Source organism: Helicoverpa armigera, chromosome 18 (genome assembly GCF_030705265.1).
Source record: "Helicoverpa armigera isolate CAAS_96S chromosome 18, ASM3070526v1, whole genome shotgun sequence".
Classification (NCBI taxonomy): Eukaryota; Metazoa; Arthropoda; class Insecta; order Lepidoptera; family Noctuidae; genus Helicoverpa; species Helicoverpa armigera.
In genome coordinates this window covers 2,216,861-2,229,165 of record NC_087137.1, presented here as the reverse complement: position 1 = coordinate 2,229,165, position 12,305 = coordinate 2,216,861, and the positions used below count along the sequence as shown (strand labels likewise).

General features: G+C 34.8%; 1 protein-coding gene across 2 annotated transcripts in view; it reads left to right on the top strand.

The window, feature by feature from the left end:
* LOC110373200 (neuropeptide CCHamide-1 receptor) overlaps nucleotides 1-12,305 on the top strand; it is a 144,667-nt gene that overhangs the window by 101,219 nt on the left and 31,143 nt on the right. For both annotated transcript variants that reach the window (XM_049849201.2, XM_049849193.2), the window contains exons 3-4: nucleotides 19-223; nucleotides 1,903-2,129. In XM_049849201.2, coding sequence (XP_049705158.1) covers nucleotides 33-223; nucleotides 1,903-2,129 — 418 coding nt within the window. In that variant the 5' untranslated portion in view covers nucleotides 19-32. The remainder of the gene's footprint in view (nucleotides 1-18; nucleotides 224-1,902; nucleotides 2,130-12,305) is intronic.

Below are 12,305 nucleotides of genomic sequence, written 5' to 3'. Positions count from 1 at the left end.
ATATTTCTCTTGTTACAGAAAGAATATGCACCATGGAGGATTACAACGAGACTTACGACGATATGATGAACAGTTCAGAAAGTTATCAGCCGTATTACGAACGTCCAGAAACGTACATAGTACCCTTGATCTTCGCCCTTATATTTGTTATAGGGGTGGTGGGGAATGGTACTCTAGTCGCCGTGTTTGTACGCCATAAAGCTATGAGGAATGTGCCTAATACGTAAGTGCGTTTAGATAATTTTATTAGAGTTCGTAAACATTAATAGCTGAATAAAAAAAATCCTCTAACTTCAGGGATGAATAAAAACAGGAAAATATATGAATATAAACAAGAAGGTATAATGTTAAAAGTCTTCAAGTCTACATATTGGCTGTATTCGCAATTAAGAATAAACTAAAAATAAAAAGTAAAAACATGAACTGACGAATATTTGAATTTTTTACTGTAATTTTCACGCGTAAATTCAATTCGGTTTAATTTGAATACATTTTCACTTTTAATGACACTGCGGATTAACGAAAGTGAGTGATAAAGTGCATTCTCGCTTCTTATTTTTGTATATTCTTAATTGATACTGTATCTTAATTTATGACCAAAAATTCGTGCCTACTTAATCATTATAATTGAATATTTTCTCATTTGTGTGACCAAATATTTATATAGCTTTTGTTTATAAAGGTCAAGCCTAGACCGATCTAGGTAACAAAAACTTGACATTTCTAAAAATAGTGCGTTATTTAATGAGCACGCTACCTTTATACTCTTGTGTCAAGATAAAAGAGTCTAAGATTTACGATGTGACGTCACTCTATAGACTTTTTATTTACGACCAGCACTTGTACAATATTACTTTAGTGGAAGTTTAGAAAAAACCGGCCAAGTGAGAGTCAGAATCGCGCACGAAGGGTTCCGTACCATTATTTAGAAAATGAGTAAAAAAATCACGTTTATTGTATGGGAGCCCCCAAAAATATTTATTTTGTTCTAGTTTTCAGTATTTGTTGTTATAGTGGCGACAGAAATACATCATCTGTGAAAATTTCAACTCTCTAACTATCACGGTTCATGAGATACGGGCGGTGACAGACGGACGGACGGAAAGAGGAGCGAAAACAATAGGGTCCCGTTTTATCCTTTGGGTACGGAACCCTAAAAATAGTTATTTTTGGAAGCGTGTTACCAATTCCTGTCATTCAACAGTTATTTCTGAGCTTCATAGAAAAATGTGTTGTTCGTTTGAAAAGCATACCGTAATGAATACTTTTAGTAGGAATTCAGTGTTGGATGCGAATCTATTCCTATTGAAATTTTACTGATTATTGATATCCAATACCTACTCAGTCATGTATTTTTATAAAATTCAGCGAAACTTCCGTAATACGTCATTACAACCATATTTCCTAATAAAATAAAAATACCTTTTTTTTTTTGTTGTCGCTGGGCTAAAAATGCTATTACGCATCCCCTTCCCGTCGGGGGACGGGAGAGGGGTATGTGGGACTCCCCAATAAACACGTTCCCGGTATACTCACTAAAAAGGCCCAGCGGCACTCCGACCTCGCCTGAGTGGAGGGGGTCTGGGAATCTATGGCATCCAGTACCTAACAAATTCAAGTATCAACGTTGATTGAAAACAGTCACTTGCATCGTTCTCTCTCTTTTTGATTGACTTAAAAAAAAATAAGTTCTCAGTTTGACCTGATATATGTTTGTAAACAAATATCTCGCGTCTAGCTGGGTCAATTTTAATGTGACTATCATCATAGTATTTGTCAGACATGGGAAAAGGTTTTATGGCTGGTTTGTTGGTTGTATTTTTTGAAAAAAGATTTTATCTCTATCCTCACCACTTTTGAAATTATGTACAAACAGTTCTTTCACCTCATACTCTCTTCCAGGTACATCCTCTCCCTCGCGCTAGCTGATCTCCTGGTCATCATCACATGCGTACCATTCACGTCCATAGTCTACACTGTGGAGTCCTGGCCATGGGGCGCTACCGTATGCCGTGTCTCCGAGGCGGCTAAGGATGTCAGTATTGGAGTGTCGGTGTTCACCCTGACGGCGCTGTCAGCTGATCGATACTTCGCTATTGTGGATCCTTTGAGGAAACTGCATGCTACAGGTCAGTGGATTGGACTTTGAGAATTTTGATTTTTGTTGGGTGGGAATTTTTGGGGTGTGTAACCTGGTCACTTTGATATGCCCGAGCTGACCTTGAAATTTTTGGTCCAACGTTATAGGAATACGTGCGGTCATTTTGGGCTACTTTCCTTAATAATTTTGACGTACTTTTTTACCTTGTTCTTTTTTGACTTTAGGAATATTATATATACCTACCTAATTTGCGCTTATGCCTATAACCGCAGTTGTCTACGTTACCCGGATATATACGAAATTACTCTTGGTTTTTTTACTGAACATCAGCTATTTTGTAAAAATTCCACGCGGTTTTGGTGTATTCCAAAAATCTTTTTGTTTTCAACGTGGCTCGTTGAAAGTTTTATTGAATCGAGTATGTTTGGCACGTAGACACCCTTTTATTTTTCATTGATAGTTGGGCAAAACCCGTTTAAAATAAAAAGAGAGTTAAAATAATTTTAACGACTATCAGAGCTGTACAAAGAGATTAAAATAAATGAATATACAACAATCAATTAGCATACCTATAATTTTATTTACCTTTTAAACATTATTTATGCATGCGACATATAAAAAAAAATATTTTATATCATACTTATTCTATTCTTATTCTAAAGCATGAAGAAGAATACTAATATTCATATTATGATCTGGATTGTAGGCATTAAAATAATTATTTGTATAATTTAATAAATAAATAATCCGTTAATCACAACATAATTAAAGTTTTGCTTTTATCAATTTCAAATTTCTATTTCAGTATATAATTTGTAAACCAAAAATATAAATTAATCAGAGTAAAATCATATTTCGAAACATAAAATAAATATAAGTAGGCTTCGTTCGCTGAACTTCATAATACTTATGTGGCAATAAAAACTATATGACTAAAAAGCCTTTATAAATGAGAAAACTTATAAAGAGACTTATAAAGGGACTTATAGAAGTATGTCCTAAATACTTGTTTCAAAAGAACTAAATATAATAGGAATGTTTTTAACCCGGTCGGCAAATGTATGAACATTTTTACGCCCCAAATAAAAAAGGTTTTTTTAGATAATTTTTCACGCATTCCCGTTTCTTAACCTCACATGTTCCATCAATCAAAATTCATCCATTCATCACAATATTGTACCTACTTTTGAAAAGAAGGCTGGTACAAGGAAACAGTATAAAATGCTGGTTTTTCATCTCTAGAAAAACACGTTACATTCTTGTATTTTTAGGACACGCACACCCGCTTTTTATCATTAAAAATATGGTAAAATACCTCTATATATGTATCTTTAAACGAAAATAAAAAACCTTATTTGAACCTGACACATACCTAAGAGACAGATCTGTTCTTATATTCAATCAACAAATTTATAAAAATGTTGCAAGGTTTTCTGAGGTCCAAAATCAATTTATTTCTATCATAAGCCTGCCCGCACGATTGGAAAAAAAGTTTTACATATTTGCAATAAATAAAAAAAACTAACCTAATAAAAACAAAATATGAATTCAATGAAAGTTTTCAGTCGGTCTGATACTGGCCCAATACCTGCCTGTTATGTGCGCACATTTCAGTACTTATCAAGCACCCAATCAAATTGTCGGCTGACTAAAAAGTCTACACTGTGTACTATTAGAAAATTCGAAAAACAAACAGCAAGTCGTAACATTTTAACTCTGAAACAAACAAGGAAGCGCCGTATTTATGTAAAATCTCTCTCGTGGAAAATAAATAATATTATTTTTGGACCTCCTTATAAAGGTTTTGGCCATTTGTTTTTCTTGTCGCGTAAACAATTTCTGCGTAACTCGGCCTGAGTTTCGAACGAGGAAATATTCAACTTGTGGTTATATTTTTTTAGGCTTTTTTCGGATATTATAGTCAATCTCTTTCAATTTCTTTGTGATAACACTTGGAAAGTTAGGGTTATTGGAGGAAGTTTATCTTTAGATAAAAAGTTCAAGACGAGAACTGGTTGCTATTGGTCATATATAAACCTGATTTATCTGATCTGCTTTTTTCTATTTTAATATGTATAGTGCCACTATTACATTGATCTTTGATTTTCATGTCGATAAAAATGAGTATGACTAAGTATATCAATTCTGCAGTCCAGCTCCAATACATGATACTTACTAATTTTATAAATGTCAGGTCTATCGCGCTCTTACGCCTTAACTGAGGAACCAATTTAAATGTATTTTTTACCAACTTTGCAATTTATTCGTTTTAAGTTGTATATATGTGAATGTCAATTAAAACCTAAACAACCTAGAGCCTACGAAGAGACGTTGTCTACTTTTTATCCGGGTGTGGGTAGTAGTACCCTCTGGTTGTGGAAAACATCTAGTAACGTATAATCCCAGCTTATCTAAGGTCGAGAGCACACAAGTCATGCTGACCACCATTCATTACTTAAATCGGTTTTCTCGAGGGACGCTCAGATCCTTTTGTAAATGATAGTGAGTCTTGTGGCCGATAATATTAATTACTAGTGGTTACCCGCGATTTCGCCCGCAATCTTAGGAAATTACTTCACGCATTCTGATATAAATAGCCTGTGGTCAGACGGATTTTATCTTGTTGGAAAGTCAATTATTTAGTCGGTTGTAAACAAGCCATAGCTTTAGAGGTTATTTGGTAGATAAGTTGACAATTTAGAGGGTATGATTTTACTGAAAAATAGTCTTAAAATCTTCTTAAAAGTACTCGCACACTACAGGCTCAACTTGACAAACAATCAAACTTTTCAGTCGGTCTCGGCTTAATACCTGATCTTTATAATGTGCATACTACCATTCAAGTGCATAGATACTGATTTATGATCCCGTACAAACAATCGGCTTAGTAAAAGCCTACTCTTAAACACATGTCTTGCTACACATTGTGTTCGTAGGCATCTCTCGTAGCAAGCTGTACTCGTAGTCTCATGCCTACGTCATATGCGTAGCCTTCCAGTGAAAGCTTATAGTAAAATGTTAGTGGTAAAGCCTTGACCGTAGTTAAGATAAAGTGAGGATAGAAATACATATAGAATGCCGAAGATTTCTAGCAGTGAATTTCTGAAATCTGTGGTAAATTTTCAATTTGGTCCCTAATCACATAAAAAAAAACAATTATATTTATACTTTCAGTAAATAATTTCGGCTTATGTTTAACTGATCACCAGATATAGTAACAAACAGCAGACAAAAATAGTAAATGATCACCAAAATGAAACTCGCATTTTAATGTAAAACTATCACCAAAGTTTTAACACTTTGCTATCCTATTTAAGTGAAATTACTCCAAAATAAATCATGCGTAAGCCAAAAATAGTAAATGATCACCAAAATTAAACCACCATTTTAAAGTAAGATTATAACCAAAGTTTTTAAATTCTGCTATCCTATTTAAGCAAAATGAGTCCAAAAAAATCATTGTTATCCCAAAAGTAGTAAATGATCACCAAAAGTAGTAAATGATCATCAAAAAAGTTTTTACATCTTGCTATCCTGTTTAAGTAAACTGACTCCAAAAAAATAAGTTCGGCCTGATAAAATAAATGTAATAACATTATGGGGACCCTTTTCCTGCACTAGCGTGGAAAATTGTCTATTGCATGCCTCTAAACAGTGCGATAAGAGTGTATTGAGAAACACATTCTTCTTCTTCTTTCTCCTGCCCTGTTCCCAATTTTACTTGGCGTCGGCGCAATATGTCATTTTCTTCCATTTTCCCCTGTCACTCGTCATACTGACACTCACGCATGCATTGCAAGCCGGACACATAACTTAATATGGCATCATAATACTTTATTTGGTAATAAGCCTACATTTTATGGCAATCACAGTGACTTATTTAGGCAAAAATAATACATTAATTTGGTCGTCAAGAGTTGGTGATCATTTACTAAATTTGGTGGTCGAATACAATTTAAAGTGAAGTCGTGACTAAAATAGCTGGTACTATTACATTTTTAGACTTTATTTTTCTGGTGTTCAGTAGATATTTCTGGTTGCAAAACTTAGGGTATCAAAGCATTTTATGGTGGTCATTATATTTGTTCCCAATAATTTCTATGGAAAATTACAGCAACCTACACACACTTTGCACCAATTCAAACAGTTATTTATAGAACACAATGAAACTTAATATTTATAGAATAAATAAAAACATTCCAAGAACTCAAGTGTAGAGAGTGTGAGAGATAAAACGGAATAAACTGTATCAATCACAAGTTGTAAGTAGTTCAATCAATCATGTTCATTGGAGAACTCTTACCCTCGGCCTTTTATTAACTAGCGTATAAGTTCAACGCGGAAATATTTCTAATACGACTTGAAATATTAACTATATACATATATGGATGTACATTTGTTCATACGTATGTTTGTTACCCCTTCAAGCAAAAAACTTTTGAATGGATTTCGATAAAACTTGGTAGTAAGATAGCTTATATAACAGAATAAAGTATAAGCTACTTTTTATCCATGTGCGGGAAGTAGTTGAAGAAAAAACTGTGCATGGAAATATGTATAATTTTGTGCGGAGGCGATACGCTTTAGTATTTAAATTCAAATAAATAAATAAACTAAATAGTTTAGATACGGATGAACTATTTTCAGTACACACAATAACAAAAATAACACAATGCAGGATTTGTTATAAATACACTTTACAAGTATCATACAGAATTCCGCAAATACGTCGGATATTAAATTATAGATATCGACAGAAAATGTGGAGCAGTTAATATTAGACCCGACACTCTGACCTTAGGCACATTTTACACGAAGCGACAGCGCTAATTTTGGACTCTGTTTAAAGTTAATAAAATTCGAAACTAGAGCTGAATAAAATTGAGCGACTGTTACAGCCTTTTTATCGTCCCACTGCTGGGCACAGGTCTCTTCTCACACGGGGAAGAGAAAATTAAGTGAATAAAATTATTATTATCATGATAGTTTCCACTAGCGATTTCACCCACACCCAGAAATCCACTTAGTAGTTTTTACGTGAAAGAGCAATAAAAGTGTCCCTTTTTATAAAAAAAAGTGAGAAAACACTTCCGATTAGGTGAAGGATCGGCGTTTTGAGGGTGTATTTTGTAAATTTTGAACGTTCAAAAAGTGCTTTTTTGCCAAGTTAAATACTCAAACTATTTTTTATTTTGAACATAACATGTTTTAACTATAACCAAATCATTTTCAGCAATTTGACCTATGGGCAGGAATATCACGGCTGCTTATCGTGTAGTTTGGTTATCATTATAGTTAAATAGTGCAACTCACCCTTCAACGACAGAAGCGAGACCTATCACGGTGCCATATCCACAAACAACCTCATTGTATTAAGAACAATACATTAATACATACATCACTCGATCACTACACGGTCAATAAATCACAGCCAGAAGCAATGCATCAATGGATGCTGAACTAAGGCCAATATCAGTCATTGTATTAGCCATTAGATTTAGTAGGATTGGAAGCTTGCCCGATATAATTCCTATATTGTCCGCGAGCCAGATTTACGGAATGCACTGTAGATTAGGTTGTTAGATATCTTTGTTTCTATTTGTTGTGTTAGAAATGGTTGTATTATGACTGGTTTTGGGTGTTTATTTTTGTAACTATTTCTCCTATTTTTATAATACCAACGGTTTTTCCTGTATTTTAATCGGTCAGCCTATTAATCTGACATTTACTAACTTTTTCACTATGTATGTATTTACATTTGTTATTTTACTGTTTACTCTTTCTCTGCAAGTGTGGTTGAAGAAATGGTAAGAGAAACGGGCATTATTCTAAATTAATAATACACGTGACATACAAAAATTAGTTTAGTATAAACATCATATTATTTGTTTTACGTGCTGCGGCACAACTTTTTTTTTACATACACCTTTTTTCATAGTTTTAAAGAGCTTATTTCGGCCTAAGCCGATTACAATTTTTTATTTAATAAATTGTACAAACAGAATTTTATTTAGAAATACATGTATTAAAAATCTAAAATTATTGGTTGACTGGTTTTATTGAAATAAACACTGTTTTTGTTCGGAAATTATAAAATCCCTCCCGCTGTGGGTGCAGCATGACAGACTCTTTTTGACTAAAAGCCACCATGTTCTTTCTCGAACCCTTTGTGTGCCAGGGCCGTGGTAACTCTTTCGAACAATCCCGCAGCCTCGGTAGGGAAATAAATAAACTTTCAAATTGGACGTTTCATGTCGTAACGTTGCGATGCTGCAATGGTGCGTTTGTCGTCACGAAATTCGTCGGCCGCGCGCGACTGTCGCGGGCCTCGGCAGCGGCGCCATACATTTTCATAGGTTGACTATTGTCGCGCGCGGCCGACGACTGTCGTAGGCCACGCGCGGCTGCGACAGCCGCGATCCACGGAATTCTACCTTGAGTGCGCAGTACGGCAACCTTGCAACTTGTCAAGCAGTTGCGGTCCAACACATCCAATTTGCAAAGAACCTTAGATCGGTCGCTTCGTTAAATGTAATATTAAATTTTATTAACGTCATCCAACTTTTTGAAAGTCAGATTTACAAATGACAGCCCCCAAAACGACCGCCGTTCACCACTTCCTAAGTGTTTTTACTGGGAAAAAGTGGCGGAACAAAGCAAACAAAAAAACAAAAGCAATATTCTTGTATGCGAATGTATTCTTAACAATAATTAACAGTGACAATAGGTACATCTGTTTGGTAAATAACTATAATAACATTTTCTGTTGAAATTTAAATTACAATGTATCTGAAAACTATAATGAAAAATGGTCGTAGTCTACCGAAAGCCTTTAGCAAATATCGTGAAATTGAAAATGTTAATATTGAAAATAACTCAGTATTTACGTCCGTTTGTTAGTTTTTCTCGGAAAACAGCTGAACTGATTGAATTGGGAATACCTTCAATTTCAAAACTATTTGTCATGCGTTACGTGTAAATAAAATGAAAGTACGAGATACCTCGTAATATTTACAATATCAAACATTTAAATCTTTTTTCCTTCAACTTAAAATAATCTAAAATAATATCATAAAGAGGTTTTTTAGTATTTTTGTTTGTTTGTACCAACCCCAAAAGCCACCAAGTTACTGGTTTTTTACATTGCTTGGATAGCTTGGAGCTACACTATCTCTAAGTGACATAGGCTATATTTTATCCGTTCCCACAGGCGAAACCACGAGATACAGCTATTTTTTAAAGATTAGTCTTCAGTTCATCAATATTCTCTAAACAAAATATCTCTTGAAAGCAAATACGTAATATCTTAAAAGAGCAGACATTTACTTACTTATTTTTACGACCATTAAGTTAACTAGATCTTATCTCTATTACATCAGAATCAGGATCTCCCTTGCGGTTCTCCGGTAACTCCCACGTTGCCGAGACAAGCGTTCATATTTCCTTTAATAAAATTAATGGATATGAAGCATAACCTTTAGCCTTTAGGAATCCTTGAGATCCTTATGATAAAATATTATTAACCGACTACTAAGAAAACAGACTCTCAATGCGAAATATCATCATTTTTACAGTATCATAAAGCTTCCATGATTTTTTCCCTTCCATGAAAAAAGTTTGTTTGCTTGAACGTAAATTACTAGTTGAAAAATAATTTCAAAATAAGACAGCATGTTTATCGAGAGAGGCTACAAGTTACTTTTTGTCCGGGTGTGTGAAGTAATTCCTACGGGTTACTGGTGAAACCACCAGCATCTATTTATTCAGTATCAAGCCAGTATATTAAGGGTTTCTTGAGGTTTCTGCTGTATTTATTTTGATATCAGGACGTTTTTGGCATAAGGCGCTGTAAAATTTAATTTGATGGGATGTATTTTCCTAACACAATGGAACGTTGAAAATAAAATGTAATCTAAACAGAGTGTTCCCTCCTTTTATTCTGTAAGCACTAGCTGCTTGTTATGTTAAAAGATTAATAAACTACTAAAGGATGTGAGAACATTAAATAAAGCACTAAAACAAGAGTGTTTACGCTAGCATATTAAGCGTTCCCACTCTGTAAACTAAACAGTCGGCCGACAGTTGACACGATGGTTGACAAAAAAAACTTTTTTCAAGAAAATCCTGATTCCGACTAATATTTTCAGTGGGTCTTTACCGGCTAAAGACCGCAAAAGGCGTAAAGGCGCGTAAGGCGGGTAAAGTAATGTGCAATGTGCATACTTCTAGTCATCTTCATACTGATTCATAAGCCCAAACAATCGGCCGACTAAAAGTTCGTAGTGTGCGCGTACTTTAAATAAACTACTAGAAGGATATGAAAAGATTTAATAAATTACTAAAGCATGTGAAAACATTAAATAAAGTACTAAAGTCAAGTGTTTACGCTCGCATATTAAACGAAGATTCTTCAGAACTTTCATGTCACGTGCTCCTTAGCGTCGTGATTGAAACATCTTTTCCTGTAAACATGTTGATGAGGTTCCTCTTTAGAAGTTTACATGTTTGAAGTATATACTCATAATATAATATTCTGTACAACAAGAACGATTAATGATGAACAGAAAGTTTTATCATTAACTGTGCTAACTTTGTTAAATTGCTATTTTACGACGAAACTCTGAAGCAGGTTGATGCAGAATTGCCGATTTTATTATTTGAAATTAGAAGTAGGTACATTACCTATATATACTAATATTATAAAGAGGAAAACTTTGTTTGTTTTTTTGGTTGTAATGAATAGGCTCAAAGACTACTGGACAGTTTTTAAAAATTCTTTCACCATTCGAAAGCTACATTATCCACGAGTAACATAGGCTATATTTTATCCCGGTACGGGCAGTAGTTACCACGGGACGCGGGTGAAACCGCGAGAAAACGGCTAGTATAAAATAAAAACAATATGGACCCAGTTACAGCTTAAAGATATCGGAGAGTGGTGCATTATTTAGCGAAAACTGTGTTAATTTATTTGATAATATGCTTTAATAAGTCAGTTGTCCACACTTCCAGCACACTTGGAAGCACACACCACCACACGCACAAATAAATTTCAGCACCCAAAGCCAGGAATGTCATTATCAATCTGTCTATATTAATTCCAACACGTGACTAAACAATATACAAATCCAATGGAAACAGCCACAACTAAAACAGATACATCATTAATCCGACAGAGACCGTGAAAACAGATTTGTGCTAAAACGCGAACTGGCTAATCGCCATACCCTTTAGTCGTAAATAGCTCAACCGGACTACACTTGTCTATTGTAGTCACTTGCATGTAAACACTGAGTAAGGAAAAATGAGCAGAGATGCTATTGTGCAGGTAGGCCAGGCGCCTTCTTCTAGGTCAAAAACGGTGGTACGGTGGGCATCGCTAAAATGGTCACTTACGAGTGAATTGACGAGGTGTTCGGATTCTTTAACACATCTGCCAAAGATTTTTATTGTTACAAAAATGGGCGGGTCTAAAGAAGGCGTATAATTGTTGATACAGTAACGTTTTGGCAACGCCCGCATTTTGGCGCGATACTTTCTTAGGGGATTCTCGGTTATGGCACCTCCGCTAGTAATTTTGTTCTCCGTGCATATAACACAATAGTACATTGTGTGAATGATGAGTCTGATTGTGGAGTTGCAAATTGAGTGCTCTGCTAACCAGCAATTGTTAAGTATATTTGTCTGTTGCAACAAAGATAGATTATTCTTCCCACATACACACAAAGTCTCTTAGCCCGAAACTAAGCAGGGCTTGTTCTATGGGTACTAAGCAACTGATAAATGTTGCAGGCTTTTCTTTTCTAATGACTCACATAGGAATCGAACCCCGACCTCCGACGTTGAGGGCAGATTCACTAAATATTACGCCATTTGTGCGTCAGCTATTTGTTACGATAGACCTTGATGCAGAAGATTATTTTTGTTGACATAGAAAAAGGTCTACAGAAAGATACACATTTTTATACGTAAAAAAAATACCATATAATGCCCTACACCTAAGTGTCAATACGACAATTTGTATGCAAACACGACACTTTACATTCACCCCAAAAATACGTCTTTATTCGTCAATATTATTTAGTACCACTAGTGTGAACCCAAAGCTATAAACTTTCAGACAAGTAAAAATAAAAACGAATGTAGGTATCAGCACTTTATGTTAGGAGCAAAGTCGTAAATGCCCCGGGGATATTTCGGGATA